Source organism: Heterocephalus glaber, unplaced genomic scaffold (genome assembly GCF_053883595.1).
Source record: "Heterocephalus glaber isolate CG9 unplaced genomic scaffold, H.glaber_assembly_v1.0 deba00001550, whole genome shotgun sequence".
Lineage (NCBI taxonomy): Eukaryota > Metazoa > Chordata > Mammalia > Rodentia > Bathyergidae > Heterocephalus > Heterocephalus glaber.
In genome coordinates, this window is record NW_028258343.1 from 22,396,605 (window position 1) to 22,411,115 (window position 14,511).

Sequence of the window (14,511 nt, forward strand, 5' to 3'; positions counted from 1 at the left end):
AGGCCGCAGCGCCTCTGGATACAGTTTTCCTGGGGGAAAGGCGACTCTGGCATCACAGCACCCAGGGCACCTGAGCCTCTCCAGCCAGCATGAGGGCTTTGCACCTCCGCTCTCTCAGTGCCCACAATCCCAAGCCTGTGCAGGCGCACAGGGGCTGTGGTAGCAGAGGCCTCAGGGAAGTTAGAGCTGAGCAGTTGCAGAGAAAGCGGTTTCCTTACAGATGCTGGAGACCATGGTGCAGCAGGGGCGGGGTATGGCGCCTGTCGGTGCTTTCCTAGGTCTTGTAACCTCTGTATGTGGCTCATCTGTTAAATGGTTTGTGATAGGATGCTGAGCCAAATCATTTGCCTTGCAGTAACAATTTTGATTTTAATTATAACTTTATTAAAAAATACAAATGCAGCAAAAAAGGTCTCATGGTAAGTGCTGTCAGTAAGAAAAGTAATGTAAGTTAATCGGTTGTCTTCTAGGCAAGTTTGCCTTCAGAAGGAATCCCTACTCCAGTACTGGGTTCTCATTCTGTCTCTTCCGTGAGCCAGGGATCCCAGAACATGTAAGTATACTGTTAAAGTTGTGTGCATATTACATTTGCTGAAATAATTTAAAAATTGTTAAAATGTAATAAAATACTATGGCAAAAACATTTTATAGGAAGTAAATCTATATACACAGGTTCCGAAAAACTACAGTTCAGAAGATCTTTAGAGATTATGTGGTACGTATAACCTTTCCGACAGACTAGCAATATTTGGTATCCTTACTCTGTCATGTTTCTCCACTTTAGACTAGGAACCTTGACATACTGTAGTGTTTCCAGAACATGTGTTGGATTAGCACACTAGAAGTGGGTTAGGGTGGGCTTAGGGTTAGGGTGGAAGTGCCACATCCATCAGGGCTCTACAGCGACAGAGCCAAGGCATTCTACAGCGTTATGCATTAGACAGCAGAGGATTTCTTCAGGGAATTGACTCACATGGTGGTGGAGACTGGGAAGTCCCACAGCAGGCTGTCTGCAAGCTGGGACCCTGGGTTGCTGGTAGGGTTGCTCAGTGCAGTCCAGGACCCTGTGGGTCTGGAGGCTGAGGCCGGAGAGTCTAGACATCGATTTCCATGGGCAGGACAAGAAGAGAACATCCAGCTCCAGCAGGGGTAGCTGTTCACATTTCCCCTTATTCCACTGTCCACACTGAGGGTCAACCTGAGACTCTGCCACTGTCCTCTGGGAAAATCCTGGGGAACACACCCCAGAATAATGTTCCACCAGTGCGCTAGGGATTCCTTCCTCCAGGCAAGTTGACATCCAGTTAACCATCATTATGTCTTAAGAGAAACGAAAGATTTTAGTAGAGGTTTTGTTCACTCTTATTGATGACCTCATAGAGTCGAGTACCTTTTGTTGTTTTGCTTTCTTGAAGAAGCTGGTGTGAGACAGGCACCATGTGTTCTCTGACTCTGGTAAAATGTGTGTTCAGCCATCTGGGACAGTTAGCCAGCCTGCTCCTGCGCACTGCAAGCACCTGGTATTCCTGTGTGCCTGAGTTGGTATGAATGAGACTTCCAAAGCCCGAGGTCTTGATTAAGATTGATATGAAAAAGGTAGAAGCAGGTGTGATCTGTGAGAACTGTCAGGGTTGTGCCTTTGACACACTAGTGCTGAGCATTCTGACCTTACATTTTCCAGTGACTCTTGGAGGTTCCTTCTTCATCCCCATTTGCAGGTGATGACAGCACTGTCCAAAAGATAGGGGCTGGTGCATAGTTGGGCTGTGTGCTATGTCTCTCAGCCTGGACAGAGACTAGAGGCCCGCATGCAGTTTCTGCATGCTGCAGGTTCATATCAGTGACTGAAGCTCTGTGAGGTCCTTCTGAGGTGACTGCAGAGAAAACTGTGATCACAGAGAAGGGCAGACGGCGCTATACCTGTCCTGGTGGTCCCGGGGCCTGTGGAGACCTGAGTATGCAGTCCCAGGGCTCTCGGGTCTGTGCGGCTGACCTGTGCTCCCAGGAAACTCACCTTCCACGGGCATCACCATTCTGCAAACTGACCAAGTGAGCTTTGCCATGGACCCTCCCCAGAGCAACAGGATGCTAGAATTCAACAGCTCCAACCTTCCTGCCGTGTTGAGAAATTTGGAGTGTCTTTACGAAAGTTCAAAGGAGAATTAAAAATGAGTAGCAGAAACATTTATATGTTTTAAAAAAGAAAATACGAAGTAGTTAGGTGTTTGTATCATGCTGGATGTGCATCATGGGTTTTAGCGAGCTTCTGTAGCCATTAATCCTGTACACATACTATAATTCTCTGTCCTGTTGATGTTATCGGGAAGTTTGGTTTTATATTTTAAATCACCTAGTTTATTTCTTCGCACTGTTTAATTTATTGAACCTGTTTTTACTACCTTTTTTATGACATGTGTTGAAGCTTGTGGCCTATTCTGTTCAGTAGGCTTACTTTTCCCCCCATGCTTTGTTATCTTTGAATTGTTCTTTGATTAAGATTTGAGAATGGTAAAATTATCCTTTCTTTTTATGTCTAAAAATGTCTGTTCTTCTTCCAACCCATTCCCCCTCCCCTCGCCCAACACACACATTCTCAGTCAGAGGTGATAGTTTATCTGGGTATAAATGTTTAAGTAGAAAATTATTTTTCATCAGTATTCGAAGCTATTACTCCATTATCTTCTGAATGGGTAGAAACTGATAAATCTATTGTCATGTGTCCTTGTATTTATTCATCTTTTTATATGATGCCGGAGATTGAACTCAGGGCCTTCATAAGGTTTTGGTGTTTGCTGTATCTCTCTGAATTTATCTTAATGGTACTTTGAATGATATCATAATGGCATCTTTCCTCAATTTCTAGAAGATTTAAAAAAGATTTTAATTGACAAATAATAGTATATATTAAGGACAATGCTTTTCAATATTCTTTTTATTCTCTTGGGGCTCTAATTTTTTTCTCTGGAGAAAGTTGTGGGTCTTCTTTATATTTGTGTTCTGAGAAAAAAAAAACGTCATTCTCCCAAAGCAAAATATAAAATCCCATGGAAATAACATGGCTTAGAAAGTCAGAAAACACATTTTACAATGAAAGAAAGTACAGAAATAGTGGAAAGTTGAGAGTTGAAGGATCCAGGCAAACAGGATAACACTAGCAAATCAGAATAGATTTAAGCTTGCAGGAGAGAAGTTGTAATAAAATACTGAAAAAATGCAGTTAATGCTTGTTTCCCTCAGTGAAGGAGAATTGTTAGAACAGGAGATAAGAAGAAAGGAATTTACCATCAAAGAAACCAATTTTTTAATCTTATTTTAAAATGTCTTTTGAATAGTTTACAATCAGTGTGTGGTCTACAAATTTAATTATTGGAAGGATAAAGCTGAAACATTTTTCATTCAGGTTTTAGCATACTAAAATAACTTCTACCTTCCTTTTACCAGTTTCAGTATGGCGTGGGAAGAGAGTTTGTTAGATGATTTACTGAATTTTGCTGCTACCCCCAAAGGATTACTGCTTCTTCACAGAGCAGGTGTAATCAATGACTGTGTGACATTTATGTCCAACCAGTATGCCGAAAATCTACAGGTATGAATTACCATCTGCTGTGGGCAAGAGGAGTTTTTGAGGTTTGAAAGCCATTATTAGCATCATTCTGTTTTGTGTGCATGCAGAAGTTATTAAGCCTCAATTAAAAAGGCATATAACATTGCAATACTTGAGTTGTTTTGTTTTAGGAAAACATTAGAGCCTTGATATTGGTGTCTGTAGCTGTGTTTAGGCAGTTAATCATCCAGATGTTTTATAAATATGATATCAAACATCTGGATTTACTTACATTGGGTGGAACTTCTGGAGAAAATTACTGGGTCTAAATGTATGTATCAATGAAGATTTAAGCTTCTATGTTTTAAAAGAAGTGAAACTCTTTGTAGAGAAACTATATTTTACTGTTAGATAAAATTTATAATGTAATTTAGCCTTTCTTTGGGTAGTCAGAGCCATTAAGTTGTATTCAGTCCTTTTTGTCAAAATAAATGTGCCTAGACTTTTGGAGTTTTTAGGGACTTAGGTATGGTTTTTTAAAATTTGTTTTTAAAGTAATTTAACCACATTAACATAAATATTACCTGAAAAAAACATCTGTAGATGCATCTAATTAAAAGAACTTTCAAACATAAAAATAAGAAGGAGGAGTCAGTCATACAGGATGTTAAATATATTTCACATGATGCAGTGGTGGAGGAGGTGAGGGAGAGGGGATAAAAGAGACATGGTTAAAGGAACTGTTGTTTTCATCCATTCCCGGCCTTGGCTGGGGCCAAGGGTGGCCTTTGCTCCTGTCCATTCAGAAGTGGGTTTCCTCCTGCCTTGTGTCTGGCAGCTGGTGCGTTTTGACTTGACAGCAAGTGCTCTGTTCCTTCCTCTTGCTCTCTTTAATTATGATTTTCTACTTTTGTTTAAGCTTATAAGAAAAAAGTAAGTCAGCCTTTTATTATTTTTGCCTGTGAAAACCTGTTCTTAAGTGAGATCTTCACCCTTCTTTGGTGCATAGAGTGTGTCCGTTAGTCGTGGGCTGTGACACAGGTTGGTCGGTACAGGTGTGTGCTCTCCTTTCATGCTGTCCGAATTGACCTGCAGAGTGGGGAACAGAGGCGGCTCCCGGCCTCGGCCTAGGGCATGTTTTGCTCGTCCTCCTGCTTGCGACTCCCCTGTCTCGTCCATTTCTTCCTAGTGTTGCTCCTGATTGCTGGCTCCATTCTCCCTGCCCATCTGTGTACCCCAGGCTTTCGCGTCTCCCCGTTGGGTGTGGGCTGTGCCCATGGGGAGGTAGGAGCTCTTTGCTTAGAGTCTGCAGAATGTCTCCAGGCTCTTTAGGTTGACAGGAAGTTGTGTTCGCTTTCCTAGAAGGTGAGTTTGCAGCTGCCCATGTATACCAGTTAAGGATTTAGGTATTTGTTTTTATACTTTTGAAAACGCAGAAGAAATTCAGAGGTGTGTTTCCTCTTCCTTCAAATGCTTCAGACCGTGCAGACCCAGCGTTTGCTGGAGAGCTGACCCTCCGCGGGTGAGACGCCATTTTTAATTTTCGTGCATTTTAGAATGGCCCAGTCTCACACTGTGGCCTTCGGGGCTGATGCTGTTCCCTGGGGTTCAGCAGCTTGCAGTGTAGTTTCTTCCCGTCTTCACTACAGAGATCAGGGTACCTGAGTGTGCTCTGCCCTATTCCATAGATTTTCTTTATTTAGATTCTCAGTTGTTTGGCAGTTGAGCAGTCGCAAGGTCATTTCCTTAATTTTTCAGAAGAGAAAGTTTTACACTTGTAGTGACGAGCTAGTTACTCACTGCAGTGAGGCTGGAACTCAGACTCGTGGCCGTCCCTGACAGTGTCTGTCTGTTTAGTGACCCTCTCTGACTGCTCTGATGATCCCCCCGCCCCGCACCCCACAGTGTGAACTAGGCAGCCCCGAGGCCCGTGCCCGAGTCAGCAGGGCCGGCAGGAAGGCCGGGGAGCAAGGCCCTCTTCTGCTTGTGGAGGAAGAAGCCAGGCTGGCAGGAGGCTGAGCTTCTGAGCCGTGTAGCTGCGGGAAAGTGGATTGTAAATGAGGAAAGTGGGAAGTGTAACCAGCAAAAGGGGAAGAGGAGGGCAGACTGAGAAAGACAGCACAGAGAATCGAATAAATAAACCCCCTGTTCCTCGTGGTCTTCGGTTCTTCTTTAGTTTCTTGCCCTTACAACTGACTATACAGGTTATATTTTTAAAATTGAGATTCAAACAAAGACTTTTAATAAAATGTTACAGAAACGTGAACCCTGAATGGTCCGCTCTGTTTGGGAGCCACCACTGCACCAGCCAGAGTGATGCTGGCCAGGGTGAGGAGGTGGGTCCAGTGCCTGTGTCCGTTTCCCCGAGTGGTTTGTGCCGAGCGACACTCACTGCTGTGCCTCTTTCCAGGCCCTGTGTGGGATTCCTCATCAGAGAGGGCGCTCATCCAGCTGCTATATTAAGGACTAGGACTCTGTGCACACGAATGCACGCACACACTGTTCCCTGCCTTAGGAACATGCCTTCTAGAATAGTCACCTGGAGAAGAAGCCATTATTATTTTTTAAAGTTGTTTGATTAGTTGAGAATCTAATTAAGAAACTGGCATTTAATAGAGATTTATTAATGATGAAAGTGATTAATGAGGAACCGACCTAAAAAGCAAGAATAGGATAATAAAATTTAAAGTTGGAAGCAATTTTACTCTCCATCTGGTCCGAGTCCCCTATTTTATATGTGACCAGAGTTAGGCCTAGACAGGTAAGTGACTTTGCTCAAGGTCAGAGCTCGGACCTGAAATAAGATTGTCAAAAATACCACATTGGTGCACACTTGTTGATTATTAGAGTCTTAGCTTGTTTTTGCTGCTGCACTTAATTGTCTTATAGACTGTCTAATATTCTAATCTAAGAACAGCAGTAACTCTAAAGTAAGACGGATGAAGCAGCATGCTTTTTTCTGTTCCTCGTTGATGTTAGGTCAGCAGGCAGAAGAAGGTGGGCTATGGAGTTTTAGTGACGCAGGTGGCGTCCACAGCAGCAGGTGCGGCAGTGCTACGAGATTCAGGTAGGTATCTTCCCTTGTTTAAAAGTAAAATAAAACAAGCAGACAGTGGAAAGCTTGCCTGGCACAATAAAGTATCAGATACTTAATCTCGCGTTCTTTTACTCACGTTGAACCTTGTGCAAAAGAAAGTTAGAGAGTTTTGTTTTTGCCTTTGTCTTTCGTGAAATTCTGCTGGGGTTTTCCCCCTATGAAGTACACAGGTCCTGCAGTGATGGCGCATGCCAAAGGGGACAGAAACTCGTGTGGAGCCTGAAGCATCCTTCCCCCGCATCCTGTCTCTACCCTGCCACCCCTAGGCTGGCCTGAGCGCTCTGTTCAGATGCTCACCATGGCCGTATTCCCTTCCTTCCCTCTCTTCCTGACAGACTGTCTCACCCCTTTGTGTTCACAGTGACTTGGGAGTGTGCAGAACTTTTTCTCTGGGGTCAGTCGGGTTTAAGATGCTCGAAGCTGGGTGAATATGCCACATGTCAAGGCTTCCTGGGCACGGCCCAGGGTGCCGCTGCTAACAGAGGTGTGGGGTTACATTCATAAGCCCAGTGACCTGAGTAGTCACTACTGCTTCTCTCTCTAAGTGAAAGTCTTTTTCTGTTTTGTATCTTAAATTTAATTTTTGCCTGAACTAATTTGAACCACTTGTATAATGAAACACGTTTTTTTGACAAAACTTGCCCTAAACTGAAGGACTTGTGTTTCTTCTACTTAGAATAATATAATCGAAGGATTTCCAGGCTAGTTCGAACCTCATATCTTACCCTTGGTGAAGTCATTAACTTCCTCATACTATGGAAACTTTTCACAAAGTGGTTAAATATGGCTTTCCATAGGCCAGAAGGGGGAAGACATCCAATGGTATCTTGAATAATAAGAGGACATATACATGCATCATCCCACTTATATTTTGTGGCAGCCCTGTAATTATTATTTCCCTTTTCAAATGGGAAAATCACGATATTTTCCCCAAAATTTCGTGGTTCATAAATTGAAAAATGTGGAATTTGAACCCTGATAGTCTTGTTTTTAGAGTCTGTATTTTTCTGTTTTATCAGAGGACTCTTATTGTTCTAATATTATTATGAACTTACTGATTTTATGATTGGATGTTATGTTTTTATACTTTTTTTTTTCTTTTTGTACCGGGGATCGAACTCGGGTCCTTGTGCTTGCGCAGCAGGTGGCGAAACCACTGAGCTAAATCCCCGGCCCATGTTTTTACACTTTTGTGTATGATTTGATTTTTTTCAAGGAGGAATTTGATAATCAGGTTAATATTCATTTTCACTTAGGCATGTAGCTTTTGACTCATGAGATCGCACTGAAGCGGAAGTTGTATGAAATGCAGCATTGTGTTGAGCATGTGGAAGTGTGTGTGTAAGAGAACACACCCACTGTGCTGTTGTTCGGACACCCACCTGCTTCTGGGTGCTTCCTTCTCTCCTCCCCCTGCCCATGACACAGCCGGACACCTCATGATGCCTTTGCTGCTGACCCACTGCAGAGCAAAATGTAAATTTTATTGTTTTTTTAGAAGAACTTATTCATAGAAGCTGTTGGCCAAAGGGTAAAATCCTGGACTCAAAATTCAGCACTCCTGCAGGGAAGGGGTTTCTCTGGTTTGCTCACTAGGTTTCATGGTGACGGGGATCACAAAGCAATAGCAGCTTTGTTCGCACAAAGGCTTTCTCATGGAAGACGCGTGTGTCGCCTGCGGTGAGTGTGGACCAGCGTTTTCTCAGGGAGAACTGCATCCTTTGCTCCGTAATCCAGAGGGATTCTACTGTGCACATGACGTGAGCTCTTTCCTCCTAGGCTTTGTTAGTGCCCTCGTCGCTGGACTGTGGTCCAGTCTGGAGTGTGGAGGCGAAGACACGATGGTGAACCACCCCCGGCCTACGCCAGTGGAGCCTATCGACCGCAGCTGCCAGAAGGTGAGGGCCGCTCAACTCACAGGCAGTGTGCAGACGTGACGCGTGCCCCTTGGGAGCAGCCTGTGCTGGCCTTGTCCACGGTCAGTTACAGCCGCTCTCTGAACTGCCTTCTCTTTGTTAATCCTAATTTTTTCAGTTTTTTCAAAATAAATTTAGTGAGCAATGGAAATACCAATATTCCTTGGGAGTATTTTACAGGGTGCTTGCCTTTCACATTATTTTTACTAGTTTTTCTCCCTGCATAAAGAGTATGGTAATAACTTCCCAGACATATTAGAAAAAACAGATCTCTGAACCAAACAAAAATGCGGGTAGCGTTCTGACCTTGGGCTTGAATCTAAGAGAACAGAGCGAGGATCTGGGGAGAGTAAAGACATTGTCATTTAGGATAATGCACCTGACATTCTTCCAAGCACCCGTGCAATCTTTTATTATAACGCAGGGGCTTTTATAGATCTTTAACATTTTCTCTGGGTTTCGCCACAATTAAGTGATGATTTCTAACTTTGACTTTGTAGTAGTTTGGGCCTTTTCTTCAAAAGAGATCATAACTTTTTAAGAAAAACCCCCAGCATTTCATAGTTCCTCTTTGTGGAATAGTTCACTTCTGTAGAAAATGCAAATTTTAGAAAAACAGTTTTAAAATGAAGTGGGTAAGAGTACTGTAATCACCACAGATAGGTAGCAAATGGAAGAGAGTTGTGTATGGATGTAGAGAACGGTGCTGCCTGACATTCTGGGTTTAGGAGAGCTTTTTGTGAGGACTGGTCTGAGGCACATCAGTGGGACTCGGGGGAGGGCCGCACAGCAGCCGGAAGCGTGCGGGTCGCAGAGAGCACCCTGCCCGCAGTGGCTGACCCCAGACTCTGCCCACACCCGGCCCTTCCACGCACTCAGGTGCAGTCTCTGCACACACGTGTCAGCACACCCAGCCCCGGGCCGCCTGAGCCCTTCCCACTGCTCTGTCCATCTCTAACGATGCCCGCCCTGGCGGAGCAGGTACAACAGCTGCCTCTGTCCTTCTTGGAGCTTTCACATCCGGATTTGATTCTCACCCAGTGTTTCATCTCCCACGAAAACCATGTTCCTGTATGCATTCTGTCTGGAGTGTCGGATGGCATTGACATCACTTCTCTGAAAACAACTCTTTCCTGGAAGGGAAAGACAGAGCTTTACCGGAGGGAGGGCGCTCAATGCCCCAGCTGCCTAGAAAGGGGGACTGTGAGGGCTAAAGAGAAAAGGACAACTGGAATTTCAAAGAAAGCATACTGGCCAGTGACAGTGCCTCGGGGCAAAGACAAAGACTCTCCGAGCTGGCCGCTATTTACTGGGTGCACACAGTAATTGGAGGGAGCGTCAGGAGACTTAGTGGGTGGGTGATCCTGTGGAGATGAGGATCTTAGGTCATGAGGATCTGAACGTGGTAAGGACAGCATTCTTAGTAGGTGGCATGAGATAGCAGGCTAATAAACAAGTCGTCTTTCCCCTGGGTGAAACCTCTCTCTTTTTTCAAATTACTACTCAGTACTCGAAGAACCAGGAAGTCTTCAGCTGATGTACTCTTGCCCTTGAGCATCACAGTATCACAGGACCATTGAGGCACAGCTGTGACAAAGGCAGAGCAGAGTTACGTTTCCACCACATGCCGTAGCTGGCTCTCGGGCACGGTGACATTGGGCCTTAGACAGCTAGAGTCATGCTGTAATTATGAAGTGACTTTCCCCGCAAATGTATGTAGCATGCTCTCAACAGAGCTTGGCCTGGCTCCCCTGGCTGCATGTCGGCCTGTGTCTTCTCCCCGTGCCTGTCCCCTCACCTGCCTGCTGGGCCGGTCCTTCCCCTGAGGACCCCCATCCCCTCTGCAGTGCCGGGGCAGTGCGGGTATTGGTTTAAATGATCTCATAGTGGGTTTGTCCGCGAGAGTGGGCAGTGACCATGACTTTATTCATTTTTAAAATTTTTAGCATCTGGCACAACTACTGATAAGCAGCTGGTGTTAAAACATTTTGAATAAATAAGTGAATAGATGGTCATTATCAATCGAAAACTTTGGGGCTTTAGGTAATTAGTTTGATGCTTTGATCTTAAAATATATTATATTTGAACTTCCATTAGTTTTCTTATTATTTCATAAAACCCTATTCTTTAGAACATTGGTAAGTAAATTTATGTTTTGTGACCATGTTATGCTTTATGCTTTTCATGGAAATGTTAATATAATTAGCCTCTGTTGTTAGCAGCACCTTACCATGCATTTTGTGGGGCCAGTGATTGCATTCAGTGCTTCCAGTTTCTGCTTCCTACAGTGTGGATTTGCATTTACCAGTGTCTTTAGAAATTCCTGTCATGTGTGAAATGGATGTGTTTTCTTCTACAAACAAGTTGCCAAGGTCTTCTGAAGTCTCTTTAAAATTCTATTCAGGTTATTTTTGTTTGGGAATACAGTTATTGAATTGTTTTCATCTAAAGTTCTGTTGAATTTGCCTAGAGCAGCATATCAGAAGTTCCCACAAGGGAACATTGTCCAAATTGTTTTCTGAGCGGGAGATTCCATAAATATGGAATTAAAATGCTAAATAATACAAAGCCCCTCAATGTAGTATTGATACATGTGATTATAAAGACCACTTATCTTTTTCCATCAAATACAGATCTATAAAAAGTTATTTTTATACTTTTCCATTGTGATGTGTGGAAAGTCACTTTAAACATAAAAGAAGGGGCTTATTTATGATAGTATCTAAATACTGCTGGATTAACATGAAGAACATTGTGAAATTTGCTTATTCAAATTATAAAGCATTTTTGGCTTGTGCTTTTTAGTCTGTATTCTCTTGACAGATTGGATTGAAGTAAAACCGTATTGCAGTCTGTTTAATCATCTTTCCAGCCAGCACCTGGTGATTATGACTGAGCAGTGCAGGGGTTACAAGGTGGCCTTGAGCCACTGTCCCTGCAGTGGTAGAGACAGAGCCCTGGCGCATCCGCTCGCTGATGGCCACTATGTCCCTTGCTTCTCTCACTGTGTCCTTCTGAGGCGGTCTCCTCTTAGGCTGGCATCCAACTTATAGATGGCAACCAGGTCCTTCCCTTTATTTAGTTGTTATTCTTTGATCATTTTAGTTACCAGAGAGATATTTGCAGTTGTGTGTAAATTATGTTTTTAGAATAGGCCAGAAATTCTATCTTCGTTTTAAGGACTATTGAGTTCTAGAGGAAAATGCGGGCACTTAAAGAAAACATAATGAGAGTTCATTTTCTATCCAGAAATACCGTTGTTACAAACCACTGTGTAAGAAACACACTCACCATTACACTCACTGTTGTTGGTTAAGTTACACTGCATTTAGATTATGGAAGGAAATATAAAAAGGACTCTAGCTTCCAGGTTCTTAGGCAAGGAAAGAAGAACAAGGGGAACAGAGAAGTAGGAGCTAAAGGTTATATCCTGATTTCTAAGCAGTAAGCTTAGCCTGAAAGTAAGAAAATATACATTAGTTCTGCTGCCAACCTTCTGAATAAGTGATCCAGCCAAGCCACTTTAATTACCTGAACATGAAATTTTCCCATCGGTTAAATCAAATCAAAGAATGAATTAAGTGTTCTTTTTAATTTTTTCAAATTTCAGGTTTTTTTTTGAGACAAGGACTTTATGTAGTTCAGGCTGGCCTTGAACTCACTGTGTAGCCCAGACTGGCCTTGAACTCGTGGCAATCTTCCTGCCTCAGCCTCCTGAGTTCTGGGATTACAGGTGTGCACCACCACACCCGGCCCAAATTTTGGTGTTCTGATTCTAGTGAAAATTCTTAATTTGTCTGATTTGAAAATTTTTTGAGACTAGTAGTTTTTTTAAAAAAGTTGAACATGTGAAATGCTTAATAGTTAAAATGAATTAATATGATGTAACTGAAGATAAAGCTTAGGTAGAATACAGAGCTTTTAGAAGTAAATGGAGTTAACTGGAGTCTCAGAGATGCAGTGGGAAACTTTTGAAGTTAGGGAGGTGGGAAGAAGGAGGAGCTGCTAGGAGGATGAGGCAGCAGTTGGAGGAGGCCACAGGCCACCATGGTGTGTGGCTTCCTGCTGAGGAACCAGGGGTGGAAGAGGGGTGTGAGTGTGAGCCCCGAAGGCCATGGCTCTGTGAGGACAGCGCTGCAAGGTGCAGTGCGCACAGGAGTCCGGGGCCCAGAGGAAGATGGGGTGAGGATGTGGAGCCTCGAGCCCGTGGGAGGGACTTGCTAAGATTACACCAGAAAAATGAGCCAGTTTTGATGGGAAAAGCGGTGGCTTGTTCAGGTTAACAATGATATCTAGGTTAGTGGCATTTGCAGTGAATGGATTAAAAGGTAATCAGAGGTCCTCAGGGCAGGAATGTGTAGCATTTCTTATCTTGCCCTGGGTTCCCTAAGTGTTACTCTTCTGTGTTTCCTTATACATATAAGATTTAATAGCTCAGAGGGCAAGAAGGCTCCCTCCCTCCCTCCACTTTTTTGTCAGAAGCAAAGTTTTCACTGCAGAGCAGTTGGAAATGTTTCCCGATTCTCACACGCGTACGCCGTGTAGCGGTTGTTACGTCGTGCACTGTGAACCTCTGGGTTGCTGTTCACTGCCTTGCACTTCTTCTGCATGCAGGGCCCCATGTTGATCAGACTGATTGGATTCATTGACCCCAGCCCTCCTGGCCACAGAGCCTAAGATCCACGAGAATCCTCTCCTCCCCTCCCCAGTCTTTTCTAGCGCTGGTGAGCTTGCTGTCCTCCCCTGCTGGGTACGAGCTGCTGGGCCTCCAAGACCTTCCCAACCGTGCAGAGTACTCTCTCCGCGAGCTCCCTACGTGTGTCACAGTGAGTCAGTCCTTTGCTTCCCATTTTCCTATTCCTATTTCCTATTTATAGATGCCTACCCTAAGATTGGGAGTAAAATAAATGTATCTTGACCAAAAATTCTTTCCTAGCCTCTAGAGGTTGAATCAGGGTTTTATCCATGGTTCACGAGTGGGAGTTTGCTCCAGAGCACCCGGCGGCCTGTGCCCACCCAGCCCAAGCCCTGCCCTCCAGCCCAGACAGCTTGGGAGAGCAGGAGTCCGGGTGGAGCAGGGTTCCAAAGCCTCACTGTGTTTAGTTACGGGTGCTGCTGTCGTGGGCTGGTGTACTTAAGAATAGTTTATATCCGAGGAGTTCAGGGTGTTTTGTTTGTTTTAATGAGCTATATATTATTGCCCCATGAGGGCAGTATATATGTACTGTATTTGTTTAATCTGAGACTTGTTTAACACTCATAAAGTTATCCAGGTGATTAACTTCAATAACCCCTTATAAGAGATATTTACTTCCCTATCTTTGGGTAAGTTTATGAATTAAACATGCATAAACTTGTATATATGCATATCAGGGTTAGTAAAGAATTATTTGACACTGGAATTCCCTATTAATCATTATTTTTTCTGGTTATTTTTCTAGTGCATTATTATTTTTATAAACACAGGTTTTGCCTTTTCAATACTTTCAAGCCATGCTAACCCTAAATATTTGAATTTTTAAAATCTCATTTGACTTTGGGAGAGATTTTTGGTAACATGTGGAATAAGATATATAAAGATGGGTACTCCATTATTAAAGCTGTAGCCTAGATTCTCTCAGTTTTCTTTTTTTCTTCTCTCTCAGTCTTCATCAGGTTTTGCAGTCATAGCTTATGCTTAGTTTTATCCCCAGGGTGTGCGGCAGAGTTGCGTACTTAGCTGTGGCCTTGCCCGTGTCTCCCACAGCACTGAGTAATGAAGGAAAGTAGGGTGTCCTGGGTGTCCGTAGCATCTCGATGCCCGGTGAATGACTATAGAAAATAATCCTGATGCCCATCATTGCTTTATAGAAATGAGCTGTGGAAAACAGAATAAGTGAGTGTTATTAATCTGGAATAGCGGCCCAAGTGTGTACTTTCTTAAGATTCTGTTTCTTTCTCAAGCCTGGTGTGTA

At 43.5% G+C, this 14,511-nt stretch overlaps 1 protein-coding gene across 10 annotated transcripts in view; it reads left to right on the forward strand.

Annotated features, from left to right (window-relative positions):
* The window catches only part of Tbc1d32 (TBC1 domain family member 32), a 165,056-nt gene that overhangs the window by 60,814 nt on the left and 89,731 nt on the right, over window positions 1-14,511 (forward strand). For 9 of the 10 annotated variants that reach the window (XM_087190189.1, XM_087190192.1, XM_087190194.1 and 6 more), the window contains 5 exons: window positions 471-553; window positions 3,442-3,586; window positions 6,524-6,611; window positions 8,421-8,539; window positions 13,267-13,383. In XM_087190189.1, coding sequence (XP_087046315.1) covers window positions 471-553; window positions 3,442-3,586; window positions 6,524-6,611; window positions 8,421-8,539; window positions 13,267-13,383 — 552 coding nt within the window. The remainder of the gene's footprint in view (window positions 1-470; window positions 554-3,441; window positions 3,587-6,523; window positions 6,612-8,420; window positions 8,540-13,266; window positions 13,384-14,511) is intronic. The other variant, XM_087190193.1, reaches the window with a different exon arrangement.